The 14,132-nt window shown below is 50.4% G+C and overlaps 1 protein-coding gene across 1 annotated transcript; it reads left to right on the top strand.

Annotated features, from left to right (window-relative positions):
• The first annotated feature begins 861 nt into the window (after window positions 1-861).
• On the top strand, window positions 862-13,390 carry NLRX1 (NLR family member X1). The gene is made up of 9 exons (XM_066639684.1): window positions 862-1,025; window positions 3,247-3,392; window positions 4,329-4,398; window positions 5,258-5,355; window positions 6,568-7,184; window positions 8,080-9,500; window positions 9,901-9,987; window positions 11,529-11,780; window positions 12,541-13,390. Exons 2-9 carry the CDS (start codon window positions 3,371-3,373, stop codon window positions 12,857-12,859), a joined length of 2,886 nt encoding a protein of 961 aa, XP_066495781.1. The 5' UTR covers window positions 862-1,025; window positions 3,247-3,370; the 3' UTR covers window positions 12,860-13,390.
• The last annotated feature ends 742 nt before the right edge of the window (window positions 13,391-14,132 follow it).

The raw sequence follows: 14,132 nt of genomic DNA, 5'->3' as shown, positions 1-14,132 counted from the left end.
TTCAACCCTCTCAAGAATACTGCACATGTATTTGGTTGCTGAGAGAAGAAACGCAGATGAAGAGATAGTCTTGACTTGGCTCTGATGGCAAAGCTCGGCCTATCTACAATACTACCTTAGGATTTGAGAAAATGGGCAGAAAAACCTTACTCTGCAGTAATCACTATGGCCTGGAGAGCTCCCAGTTGGTGAATCTTCAACCAACAAAGGGGTAGTAGGGAATTATTTGAGGGGAAGAATTCTAAAAGGGTAAGAGAGAGTTTCTCGTCTCACTTGACTACATGGATGTGCAAGGAGTTTTGTTGGTGAAATCCCATTTTCCCTGCTGATGGCAGCAACTTGGATCTTGGTTTGGTACACAATAGATTAGGACAAGCTCTGTTGGCATCCTTCAGAAGACTATGGTATCACGCTCTGAATGGTGGTCTGAAACGGTGTTTAGTGTGACTGAAAAAGCCAATTTGGTCGTGACAATCCCTTCCACACTGAATTAGGACAAGAGGTGTGGCAAAATGGAAAATCCTACTTGTTGAGGACTAGAAACATGTGTAGACTTTCTAGCCTTTCTGGAAAGAGAAGTTGGCAACTCTAGCTCAGCATTGACACTTGCTGTTTAATGGAGAAACGCCACCTGCAGCAAATCTTGTTGGATGCATTTCCTGTGTTGGAATAAATCTTCTCTGTGGCAGTGCAGAGTCTTGCAATCCTCCTCTCTGCTTCGCTCCTCCCCTCCCTGCTCGTGTGTTTGCCAGCTGTGAGACAGCCAGTTGTAGAGCCAGTGGGAAGGGCTTGCCCTTGCAGGAAATTACGAGTGCAAAGAGGCTTGTCAGAGAGAGAAGACAAAAATAAACTGAGAGAGAGAGAGAGAGAAGTTTGTAGGGAACACAGCACAAGCCTACCAGATTCGGCAGCGGGCTTGATAAGAACAGGCCCAGACACACAACAGACACTTGTCCACAGGAGACTCCTAAATAAAGCCAAGGACACTGGGACTCAACACCATCTGGGATGAACCTCCACTGCAGGTAATCTTTGGGGCAGGAAGAGCCACACTGGTCCAGCCTGGGCTCTCTGGTGTGCCAAGTTGTCTTGTGAACCCTGGACCACATCTGTGGCTAAGCATGAATGGAAATGGCTTTGTACCTCTGCCCTGGGTGGGTGGGGGAATTATGCAGGGGCTGGGTTGGCTCGTGGGGGGGGGGGGCAGAAATGGGTAGTTAGTTTAGCAGTCTTTGCTTGCTTTCAGAAGTTTAGCCCTCCTGAGAATGCAGGAAGAATCAAAGCAGCTCAAAGAGCAGAAACCACAGTGTAACTCCACCCACTGCAACACTTGAGACCAGTGAATGGCCTCTGAGTTATGCTTTCCAAACATCAGGTTCAGACCACAAGGAAATAAGGCTGTCTTGGGTCACTGCCCCATAGTTGTGGGGGGGGGGCCCTCCCTCCCTCCCAGTTCCCTGAGGACATCTGAGCCTCAGTGTCCTCCAAAAATGCTGTAATAGGACCCTCTTGTTTGGGCTGGCTTTGAATGAACAACAGCCATTTCATTCATGGCTGGAGAGACTTTCTGGACCACTAAGAACTGAGCTGAAAAATCCCCGATTTTTCCCGTATTTTCTATCTGGTTTTGACCCTTTTGGCCCAAATGGGCTGCTGAGTCATTCAATGGCAGTGACCATGTTGGCCCTATTGCCTTGTGTATTCAAAGGGCTGAGGGAGAGCAACAGTGTACCACCATCTCATTAATAACATTATCTATAGGAAAGATCCAGAAGCCAACTGGCCTGAGAAATACAGTTCTTGCCAAGCCCTTTGCATTTGGGGGCACTGCTTGTTTGCAAATGTATGGAGAGGGATATAGGTGAATCAAAGAATGAATGGCAACAGGCCTGGATCTGCAGGTAATGACAGGTGAGAGGAGGCACACCCAGCTGCTCTGGAGGCTCCAGGCTTAACTCCTTGGTGGCTGCAGCCAGTGTCTGATTCTGCACCTTCCATCTGAGCTGCCATTCTAGGATTGGGACCTTCATCTCACTGCTCAGACCTGCAGATCCCAGTTTTACTCCCAGGTTATGGTTGCCAACTTGTCTGAGGCTCCTCCTGGGTGATTGTCCCCGGAAATGATGTCATGTCATTAAGCCCAGGAGGACTTGATGCAACCTCCAGGGTTGCTTTCAGTCATCGCCCAAGGGACTGATGCTGACTCCTGCAATCTCCAGGCCAGTCCTGGAGGGGTGACACTAATCCAGTGAAGTGTGTGTGGAAGTGCAGCCTTGGTGATGGGAGGGCTGCTGCTTCTTACATCTGGGCACAGACCCTGCCCTATAGCTCTTTACTAGGGTTGCTAGTTTACCACAAATGAGTCTGTTTCTCCAGTTAGGGGTGGGGTGAATGGCAGGCGAATGACTTAACTTGAGGTCATTTGGGGGTTCTTGCTGGCTCGTGCCCCAGTTTGAAATCCCCCCAGTTTGAAATCCCCCCATCCCCCAAGGGTGGCACAACAGACCCCACCCCCAAAATCTCAGGGTTTTGAGTGCATCCAGCCCGCCCACCCCCACCCCGTCATGCATGCAGAAGCAAGAAGGAAAGACCTCTTGAGCCTTGCCTTCCAAAAAAGGCTCACAGATGCTTGTGGAAGGAGCTTTGCAACAGCATCGCCAATGTGCAGGATTTATCCTGGGAGCAACACTTCCCAGCTGCTTTGGTGCAAAACTGGGACTTGATGCGCACCCATTTTTAAAACGGACACCTTGGATGACCTGGCTGTTGTGGCAGGAATGCCAAAGCGATGCTCTCGCCTGCCTCTGCAGCCTGGCGTGCTCTCCAGCCAGGCCTCTGCAGCAAAAGCAGCCCTCAATGTGTCACTCTGGCTGACTTGGCGGCAGAAGCTCTTCCCAGCCTGCTTCTCGCAGGGGAGGGGGAGGCCCAGATGCTTCTCAGTGCCTGGCTAGGGCAGCAGGAGGCAGCTGGGAAGGTGGAGACTATCAGGGGCCCCCAAAGGCTGGCTCTGCAGTGACGTGTGGGAGAAGGAGAAGAAAGAAAGGTGGCCAAGGATGGGCTCCCATCCCAACGGGCCACTTGTCCGGAAAACACATCCTGGCTGGTCCTCTCACTCCTGGATGTCAGACAGAAAAAGGGCAGGCCTGGAACCAGCTTTCAGCCAGGAGGTCTTGGGGAGGCTGCATGTCGCCTGCCAAAGGTTCTAAGGGTTGTGCCATCTGTTCTGACCTTCCACCTGCATTTCAGCTGAAGGGGAGGCTCGCAGCACCATGCGGTTCAGGAGTCGTCTTTCCTGGGAAGGGACTGGCTGGAGCAGACGGAGGTGACCCGACAACTCCCGGCAGAAGTGCAGAGACACCATCGCTCCAAAATGCATCCCGACTTTGCATTGGGTGAGGCAGAGTTTGTTCCTTGGGGAGCCCAAGCAAAGTCCTGGAAGTGGGGGAAGGAATCAAGTGCCCCTGAGCATGTCGCTCTTCCATGCAGGGTGTGCCGTGTGTAGCATTTGCCTTTGCTGCCTAGAATGCCTTCCCAGGACATCTATGTGATGCCGTCCCTTGCAGTTCTTCCTCAAAACCCACCACTGGCTTTCTCACTTAGCCCTGCCTACTAAGCCTAAATATATGCGAATGCCAGGGCTCACTTTCATCCCATTTAATTCCTGTCTTTCTCATTCCATCCTCCCCACTCCCTGTGAATTGTTAGCCTTGCATCTTCCATCCCTTCCTTGCTCAAGCAGCCAATGTGGAAACTGTAAACTCTTTGGGGCAGGGAACTTTGTCATTTTATTTCTTTCATGGGGAGGAAACTCAGCTCCCATCAAGATCACAAGCTTAGCAGGCAGAAGCGCCCGCCCCGCCCCCCAAACCAGGGTCTCTTGCCCAACACTTCTGCTTTTGAAGAGCTCCTAGAACAGTTCTTACCAGAGAGTTGTTGCTGTCAGTCAGAGCAGGAGTCTTGAGCAGCGGAGTCAGTGATCTGACCCTGGAAGCCTGGAATGCAGTCACTTGCTGTATTATTCTTCCCAGACCTTCTGTCCAATGTGTTGGGGCTTCATCATTAAAAAAGAAAAAGAAAGAAAGAAATACAACATATGCCAAAGAGCAGAAAAGAAAGTATATCTTTTCAAGCCAGTGTGTAATTAATTTGTGGAACTCCTTGCCACAGGATGTGGTGATGGCACCTGGTCTAGATCCTTTTAAAAGGGAATTGGACAGCATTTGATGGTACCCTGTAAGTAACAATAATGTACTAGATTTCAATAAAGGAAATACATGAGATGAATGAGATGCTATCCCAAGCACCTCCCCTTTCTTCTTTGTGTGCAGGGAGCAGCTTTCTCCTCCAAAGGCTTCTCCAGATGGACCGGACTTTGTGCTCCTTGTCCTCACCCCTCAGGTAAGGTTGTTCTTCATTTCCTGATTTTCGACAGTAACCATTCACAAAGGGGCTTACATCCTGACCGCCAGGATGGTGTTCAAAAGGTGGACTTAGACCTGCAAGGTCCAGGTTGAAATCTCCACTCAGCCACAAAGCTTTCTGGGTGACTTTGGGCCAGTCACTCTTACCTACCTCACAGGATTGTTGTGAGGGCAAAAGGCGGGGAGGAACTATGGACAGCATGCTGAGCTTGTTGGAGGAGGGGTGGTATAAAGGATATTAATAATAATTATGATAATAATACACAGCAAAAGAAGCTAGAAGGTGGCATCTAGTCTCAGAGGGACACAGCCTAAGAGAAAACACAAGGGCAACACCAGCAGTCAAGGGATAGCATGCTTGGCTGGGACAAGCTGAATCAATGAGAAGCTACCCCTTTAAAACGGTGCATTTGGGATATGAGATCAGATCTATGGTAGACCTCTGGGTGATTTGCAGTAGATCAGAAAAGGGGTTTGACTCCCAGCAGTGTGTTTGTTTTTTTTCCCAATTGCAAAGGGAAAAAAATTTTCTGTGCTCACTGAACTCTCAACCTCAGTGTTCCTTACCTATAAAGTGGGAGTATTAAAGGGTTGCCTTTGAGAAAGTCTTTCCATAGCTCTGAAGAACAGTTTCAGAAGGTTGTGTTAAAATCTCTGACCTCTAGGTCCTTGGAAGTAGATTTGTACTGATAGATTCGGGTGTCCCAGGGTCTGGTTCATGGGGTGATCTGCCCCTGAGCCACTAGGCCAACCTTATAGCACTTGCTGTCTTCTTTCTGGTTAACAATCACCTGATGTTCTCACTGGATCTTGCGCCTTCCCTTATCCACATTCAGGAGCTTTGCCCGTCATCAGGGAGGATACCCAGTGACATCACCTCAGCCTGTCTCCCCCCAGCTGAGCCAGAAGATGCTAAAGAATGTGGCCACTGCTGGTAAGTCCAAGGGCCTCTTATGCCATCACAGTCAGATGAAGGATCACTGTATGATGCAACATGTGTGTTGTCCAGTTCTAGTCACCACATCTCAAAAAGGATATAGTGGAACTGGAAAAGGTGCAGAAGAGAGCGACCAAGATGATTAGTGGGCTGGGGTACCTCCCTTATGAGGGAAGTCTACAGCATTTGGGGCTCTTTGGTCTAGAACAGGGGTGCCCAAACCCAGGCCCCAGGGCCACATGCAGCCCTCGTGACCTCTCAATGCAGCCCTCAGGGAGCCCCCAGTCTCCAATGAGCCTCTGGCCCTCTGGAGATTTGTTGGAGCCCACACTGGACCGACACAACTGCTCTCAGCGTGAGGGCAACAGTTTGACCTCTCGCATGAGCTGTGGATGAGGGCTTCCTACACTGCTTGCTGTTTCATGTCTGTGATGCAGTAGTGGCAGCAAAGGAAAGGCCAGCCTTGCTTTGTGAAAGGCCTTTTATAGGCCTTGAGCTATTGCAAGACCTTCATCCATTCATATAAGTTCATCTTTAATATATTCATGTATGTAAACTTATGTAAATTTATTCAAATTTGAAATGTAAATTAATTCTTCCCCCCCCCCCGGCCCCCGACACAGTGTCAGAGAGATGATGTGGCCCTCCTGCCAAAAACTTTGGACACCCCTGGTCTAGAAAAAAGTCGCCTGAGGGGGAACATGACTGAGATGTACAAGATTATGCAGGGAGTGGATACGGTGGACAGAGGGGATGTTCTTTTCCTGCTCACACAACACTAGAACTAGGGGATGTCCACTACAATTGGCAAAAAGAAAATGTTTCTTTATCCAGCGTGTAATTGATATGTAGAACTCCTTGCCACAGGATGTGTTGATGGTGTCTGGTCTAGGTGCCTTGAGAAGGGGATGGGACAGATTGATGGATGAAAAATTCATCACTGGTTACAAGCCATGATGGGTATGTGCAACCTCCTGGTTTTACAAGTAGGCTGTCTCTGAATGCCAGATGCAAAGGAGTGGCACCAGGATGCAGGTCTCTTGTGGTCTTGTTGGTCCCTGAGGTATCCGATGTGCTACTATCAGATACAGGAAGCTGGACTAGATGGGCCTTTGGCCTGATCCAGCAGGGCTCTTGTTATGTTCTTATGCATCATTGGGCCCAGCTCTTAGGGTGACGAAGGGCTCCTCACACTCTCCTCTTTCTCAGAAGCCATCCAGAAGCACCGGAAGGCCCTGGGCGACTGGTTCAGCCAGCAGCCTAACGAGGAGCGGCAGTTTGGCCCTTCCTTCTCCCTGGACACCATCCATGTGGACCCAGTGATCCGGGAGAGCTCACTGGAGGAGATCCTGAAGCCCCCTCCTGAGCTGACGATCCAGAACCAGCTCCAGGCCTCCCGCAGTCACACCATCGGCCTCCAGAACCTTTTTGACGTGGACGCCTGCGGGCGCCAGGTGAAGAACGTGGTGCTGTATGGCACCGTCGGCACCGGGAAAAGCACCCTCATCAAGAAGATGGTGATGGACTGGTGCCATGGGCGCTTGCCACGCTTCGAGCTGCTGGTCCCCTTCTCCTGCGAGGACCTGTCTCAAAGCACAGCGCCAATCTCCCTGCGGCGCATGATCACCAAGAAGTACCTCCACCTCCGGGAAGTGGTGCCCGTGCTGGGCTCTGCCAACCTCAAGGTGCTGTTTGTCCTCAACGGCCTGGACCGCCTCAACCTGGACTTCCACTTGGCCCACACTGAGCTCTGCTGTGACCCAAACGAGCCGATCCTCGCGTCTGCTGTTGTGGTCAATCTCCTGAGGAAGTACATGATGCCAGAGGTTTGTGTGACGGTTACTTAAAAGTCGTGGGGGGCAAGGTCAAGGTACACTCACAGGTGCACTTCTTTCCCTCTTGGATCCCAAACAGCGACCTACCTGGGCTCTTTTGATGTGCAGTTGTTCAGTTCATTCAAACATGTGCAAACCGACAATTGTCTGTTGCAGTGAGACCAAGTCAGTGTGGTTACAGTTTTAGACCTTTGCCTTCCATGCTCTACTGCAGCATTTTTCAGACTGTGGGTCAAGACCCACTGGGTACATACCGAGCCAGTTTCAGGTAGGTCACATAACACCTAGCTCAGTAACCATTACCAATACAGAGCTGAAAATCCAGGGTACATAGCAGATGGGAAGGGCGGGCTCCTGGTGGGAGAGAGGCCTGGTGCTTTGCCCTGAAGAGGCGGAAAGATGGGAGGCTGGAAGGGGGGAGGGCTGTGTGGTTGGAGAAGGAGCCAAGTCTATATTGTGCTTTGACTTCCAAGCTGGAATGCTTGAATTCTGAGCTACGCAAAGTAACAGCATGAATGCGCTGTGTAATGGGACCTTTGGCTGATCGTGGCTTAGGCTAGAAGCCTAAAGCCTAAATGTCTCTTCCAGCCGTGACAGCACGTCCAGGTTAATGACATCACTTCCAGGGGGTCCTGACAGATTGTCATTCTAAAAAGTGGGTACTAGTGATAACGGTTTGAGAATCTCTGCTCTACTGTACTCTGAACAATGAGCCACCCCATAGCAGGGGCTTCTCCTCTACTCAGTACTTTGCTTATCAGGATAGTTAATGAAGAGATGTGCTTAGCAGGAAGTGGCACCAACCAGCATGACAACATGATACACAATTGCCTTGTCTGCCGCTGACTTACCACATGTGGATCTGTTTCTGCTTCCCTCCCTCCAGGCAAGCATCATCGTCACGACACGGCCCTCTGCCGTCCGCCGAATCCCCAGCAAGTTTGTGGGCCGCTACGTTGAGGTCTGTGGTTTCTCCGACACCAGCCTCCAGAAACTCTACTTCCAGATGCGCCTCAGCCAGCCCGACTGCAGTGGGGCTTCGGGCCCTGCGACCGCAGAGGAGACAAGCGAGCGCGACAACCTGGTGGAGATGCTTTCGCGGAACCTGGAGCGGCACAACCAGATTGCTGCGGCCTGCTTCCTGCCGTCGTACTGTTGGCTGGTCTGCACCACCTTGCACTTCCTTTACTTCACCAAATCGGTGCCCCCTGCTCAGACACTCACAGGCATCTACACCAGCTTCCTGAGGCTCAATTTCAGCGGGGAGGTGCTGGATAGCACGGACCCCTCCAACATCTCCATGATGAAGTACGTGGCCAAAACGGTGGGCAAGCTGGCCTACAATGGGGTGATGTCCCGGAAGACTTCCTTCTCAGAAGAGGACCTGCGCCGCTGTTTTGAGATGGAGATGAAGACGGAGAACGAGCTCAACCTCTTGAATGTCTTCCGGAGCGACGTCTTCCGCTTCTTCCTGACCCCCTGCGTGCAGCCAGGCAAGGAGCACACCTTTGTGTTCACCATTCCTGCCATGCAGGAGTACCTGGCTGCCCTCTATGTGGTCCTGGGCGAGAAGAAGACTCTGGCACAACGGCTGGGGAAGGAGGTCTCTGAGGTCATTGGCAAGGTGAGTGAGGACGTGGCTGTAGTTCTCAGCATTGTCTCCAAAATCCTACCTTTGCGTGTCTTGCCGGTGCTCTTCAACCTCCTCAAAATGTTCCCCCGCTACTTCAGCCGGTTTGGCAGCAAGGACCGCGATACCATTGCCCGCACCATGGCTGTGGAGATGTTCAAGGAGGAAGACTACTTCAACGATGACGTGTTGGACCAAATCAACTCTAGCATCCTTGGGGTGGAGGGCCCCATGCGCCACCCAGACGAGGTCTCTGAAGATGAGGTCTTTGAGCTCTTCCCCATCTTCATGGGCGGTCTGCTGTCGCGGCGCAACCGGGTCATCCTGGACCAGCTGGGCTGCCCCATCAAGAACTTGACCGTCTTTGAGATTGCCAAGGCCATGAAGAAAACAGTCATTCGCAACAGTAAAAAAGGTTTGCCACCGTCCGAGCTCATGGACTACCTCTTCTTTCTGCACGAGTTCCAGAACGAGCGCTTCACCGCCGAGGCCATCCAGTCCTTGAGGACCATCAACCTCTCCTCTGTCAAAATGACCCCTCTCAAATGCTCTGTCCTGGCATCCGTTATGGGCACCACGAGTCACGAAGTGGAGGAGCTGAACCTGGCCTCTTGCCACCTGGATGTCAACAGCTTGAGGATTCTCTTCCCTGTCTTGCTACGATGCAAGAATCTCCAGTGAGTGTTGGAGGATTCACCTTGGTAGTTGGTTAGTGTAGCTTTAAACTGGAGTGATTTAAAGCCTCATGTATGATCTTCCCTGGCCAGGGCTGAGATGACACTCATGTGTTGCATGCATAAGGTCCCAAGTTCATAAAGTCGCAGCTGGCATCTCCAGTTCAGAAGATGCATTTTCCCAGATTCCAGGTTGCCCTGTTTCCAGTGGTGGCAAGTCTTCCAGCAGTGAATATAATGTACCCAAATCAAACAGTGACCAAGATTATTTCAGGACCTTTTGGGTGTAGTGTGGCCTTTCACCAGAGGGTGGCAATGAGAGATCAGGAAAGAGAAGGGGAGACCAGGAAGTATAGAGTGTCTCTGCTCAGAACTGAACAACTTTGTGCTGTTTTCTCTCCAGCTTGCAACTCAACAGCCTGGGACCAGAAGCCTGCAGGGAAATCCGAGACCTGCTCCTTCACGACAAATGTGTGGTGAGCAACTTGCGGTGAGTGTGGCCAGGTGTGCTGCAGGAGGTGACCTCCAAAGGACTGGTCCAAGACCTTCTGGTGCTGGAGCTTCCAAGCTCCCTAGCTTGGAAAAGGGGGATGAAGGAGAGGAGAGTAGCAGGCTAGAGGATCTCATCCACACTCCCTTCTTCCTTTTACAATTCAGGAGGTGGCAAGAGGTGGAGGAGGAGGAGGAAGGAGGAGGTGAGTGGGTGGATGGAGGTGGACCAATATGGTGCCTCAGTTGGCTTTGTGAATGGGCCAACCCCAGTCCTCCCAGAGCAGAATTCTAAACTCGAATCCTAATTCTTTCTGGAATTTTGCCAGACATTTTTTTAAATTAGAATGAATAAACCTGATTTTTAAAAGTATTTTAATTATAATTATTATGAACTATTGTTATGCAGGATCGAAAGAGACCACTGAAACCAATGTAACTTTAAGGCTTTTATTGTGAGCAATGGAACCTGACCAAAATAACAACACCCTCGTTCCAAATTCCCTGATTGAGTGAGGACCTGAGGCAGGCACTAGGCAGGCAGGAGGCAGCAGGACTTGAGGCAAAGGCTGGCTGGTTGCTCCCTGGCTCTCAGGGGCTCTCCCAGGGGCTCCTTGCTGCAGCTTTCAGCTCTGTTCTGCAGCTCCTTCTCTCCCAGCTCGCCTGGTGATCTTTCTTCCTCCACAGAGCTTGCTCTCCAAGGCTCCTCACAGCAGCTCTTCCCTGGTGGTCTGTCCAGCTCTCGCTTGTGCAGCCCCTTTTATAGGCCTCTGCACACAGCAGCGTCTACCTTCCCTCCACTGGTACTGCAGCCTCCTCTCCTGCAGCAGTTTTCCCTCTGGTCCTCCTCAGATTAAACCCAAGTTTTACACATAACACTATACATGTTAGAAAATACTTTTTTACCATGGGAGGGCAAATGGTGGGGGATCTTTTCCTTTTCTTTTTTTTTAAAATTGTTGTCAGTGTTCTTGCATAAAGTTGATTAACATTCCAAAAATCTAGAGTTTGTCTACCAGAAGCAGACCCCAGGAATGTCAGAATGCGGGAACAAGAACGGAGTGGGAATCTGCTTGTCCCTAGTAGATAACAAAATAAGCAGACTTCTCCAGCACAGAGCTGGGAGGCGCTACCCCTGCGCCTGGGACTGTGATGTCACCTCTCTGTTCTTGCTGGGAGCCTCTACAGAAAGAACGGGGTGTGTGAGGCCATCTGTGACCCGCCTCTGGGGAGAACCTAGAAGTGACTGCCTTGGGCCACATGTGCCTGGAAGGAGTGGCTGCTTGCTGTGGCAGCTTCGCACACCTATTCCTTCTTCCTTCTCCATGGGAAAAGGAACAGGGTGCATGAAGTCACCTGCACCTCTTCTGTAACCAGGGCAGAGCCCGGGGGCAGTCATGTGCCCTCGCTTGGCATAGCGCCCGGGACAGGTGCCCCTCAGGCTCCGCCCTAGTTAGACCTCTGCTCCAGCAAAGCATCTGGAGGGCTAAAGCCTTGCCCAGCCTGTCTCTCACGTCCGTTCTGCTTTTGCGCCATTCCCAGGCTGGCAGACAACCCTCTGACGGAGCAAGGTGCCAGTTACCTTGCAGAAGCCGTCGCCGGCAACAGCTCCCTGAGGCACCTGTCGCTGCTCCACACCTCTCTGGGGAACCAAGGCGTGGAGGTGATCACCCAGCATCTGGCTCAGAACAAGCACCTGGAGGACCTGGACGTAGCCTACAACTCTGTGACGGATGCCGCTGCGCTGGCCTTGGTGGAAGAGGCCAAGAAGCATCCGACGCTGAACAAAGTGCAGTGAGTCTGTGCCGGCACCCTCTAGCTGGCCATCCCCCATGTTCATTCACACAAGCAGAGAGACCTGTAAACACAGCCTGCTAGCTGTCTTTTTTCCTCTTGTGAACAGAGTAAGGGTGGGAGGGAGCTGGGATTGGCTCCCCCCCCCTTGTCTCACTGCTCCTGAGCTGAGGCATGGGTTGCTTCCGTGCCAGAGCCCCTTCGTGCTGCTGCAGCATTGCTTTTCTGACACCAGCTGGCAGCAGAATGCAAAGGGTGGCTTCGCATGGCTCTGAAGAAGAGAAGCAAACCAGTCATTAACTAAGTCCTGACTCATTAAGAGACACTTCGTGTTAAACTGCCAAGGGGAAGTTTTTAATTAAGTTTTTCCTCCTCTTCTCATAGTGCTAGGACTCATGGTCATCTGATGAAATTGGTTGGCAGTACACTTAGACCCAAAAAAAACCACTTTTCCAAACAATTTGCATTCAATTTGTTGTAAAATTCAGTGCCACGAGGTTTGGCGAGGGGTGGCTTTAAAAGGGAGTTAGACAAATGTGTGGAGGCGGAAAAGCTCCATGATGGCTGATAACCATGGTGGCTAAATGGAACCTCCATTTTTCAAGAACAGTCCATCCCTGAATACCATTTTGGGAGCGCTTAGGCTTCCTGGAGGCATCTGGCTGGCTATGAGAAGCATGATGGTGGACTAGATGGACTGTGGTCTGATCCAAGAGGGTTCTGTCTTAGGTTTTTATTTTCTGCTTCTTCTCCCATTCAGCTTGTACTTCAACGATATCAGCGAGGAAGGGAAGCAGGCCCTGCATGAGATGCGCAAGGACCGCGATGGCATCAAGGTGCTCATCTTCTTGACGATGGGCGCGGACGTGTCCGACTACTGGGCCATTATCCTGAATGTGGTCCAGAAGAACCTGCCCATCTGGGACCGGGACCGGGTGCAACAGCATCTTGGCTTGCTGCTGGAAGACTTGGAGTGCAGCCGCCGTCAGACAGTCAACCCGTGGAAGAAGGCGAAGTTCATGCGCGTCGAGAATGAGGTCAAGAGAATGCTGGGGAACATTCAACAGGGGAGTCTCTAGCGCGTCATTCCCTGGAAATGTCCATAGAGAGACGTGGCTGAGAACATCTGCTATAGGGTATAAACAAGTGGACCATTAAAAATGGAGTTCTGATTTTTCTCCCAGGGACTTGCTTGTCTGCTTTCTAAGGGCATCTGGCCAGCCATTGAGGAAAGCAGAAAGCTGGGCTAGAGGGGTCTTTGACCTGATCTAGCAGGGCTCTTCTGTCATTCTTTTGATTTGGCTTCCCCGTCTTCAAGATGCATAAGACAGATGGATGTACCAGTGATTAAGGTACTGATTGAGTTATCATTGTTACCCATGCTTCAAGTGGACAGTTTGCCTTAAAAAAATAATTAAATTCTGTACACTTAAAGGCAGTATATCTTGGAATATACCAGGTGCTGGGGACACACAGTTGGAAAGAGCTCTTGCCGTCTTGCCTTGCTGCGCAGATCTAGCTGTCCTTGTTGGCATCGGAATACTGGACGGAATAGATGTTTGTTGTAAAAGACAGCAGGGCTTTACAGTTGTGTGAAGACATGTCTTATTTAAATTTTAGAGTCTGTCCCATCCTGTCACACACACCCTATCCTAAAGTCTCATACGGGTATGACACATTTTTAAGAAGCCATTAAAATAGAATAAAATGCAAACAATTTGAGCTTTATTATCACTGGATTGTGTGCAATTGCTATATTGTTAATTTTTATGGACTCTTTTTGTAAGCCCCTTGAGATTTTTAAAAATAAAGGTCTTTTATAAACATGGATGGTGCTGTATTGATTTAGAATCAGTTGACACAAGGTGTCAGAGCCCCAGTGTGATGGAACTTGCCGCCAAGATAAAGCCACACCGACACCTCCCCGCTAACAGTCTAAGGGCCCAATCCGATCCAATTTTCCAGTGCCGGTGCTGCTGTGTCTATGGGGCATGCACTACTTCCTGGGTTGGGGATACAGTTACAGAGGCTTCCTTAAGGTATGGGAACATTTGTTGCCTTACCCCAGGGTTGCATTGTGGTTGCACTGGAGCTGGAAAGTTGGATAGGATTGGGCTATAAAACGTTTTTGCTTTCGACAATATTTGCCATATTTGAATTTTGCCACCATTCTGTTTCTTATTTTTGTGTATTACTTATGTAACACTACTTAAATTGTATTTCTGTAAAGATGCACTGCAACTTCTAATAAACATGAAGTATTTGTTTAAAAAGTGCCTCTGAGTGTGTGCAGAGTACACACAGCCACACTTGCAGCACCAAAGCTGTTTGCTGTGGTACAAGCCAAAACAC

Source organism: Tiliqua scincoides, chromosome 11 (assembly GCF_035046505.1).
Source record: "Tiliqua scincoides isolate rTilSci1 chromosome 11, rTilSci1.hap2, whole genome shotgun sequence".
NCBI lineage: Eukaryota > Metazoa > Chordata > Lepidosauria > Squamata > Scincidae > Tiliqua > Tiliqua scincoides.
This window is presented reverse-complemented; position numbering and strand designations above follow the sequence as displayed.

Bases quoted from the DNA above. Each gene is read 5' to 3' on its own strand.
- NLRX1 (XM_066639684.1), top strand. From the start codon at position 3,371: ATGCATCCCGACTTTGCATTGG. The intron at 7,185-8,079 runs GTTTGTGTGACG...CCCTCCCTCCAG, and splicing joins GGAAGTACATGATGCCAGAG to GCAAGCATCATCGTCACGAC. The intron at 9,501-9,900 runs GTGAGTGTTGGA...TTTTCTCTCCAG, and splicing joins CTACGATGCAAGAATCTCCA to CTTGCAACTCAACAGCCTGG.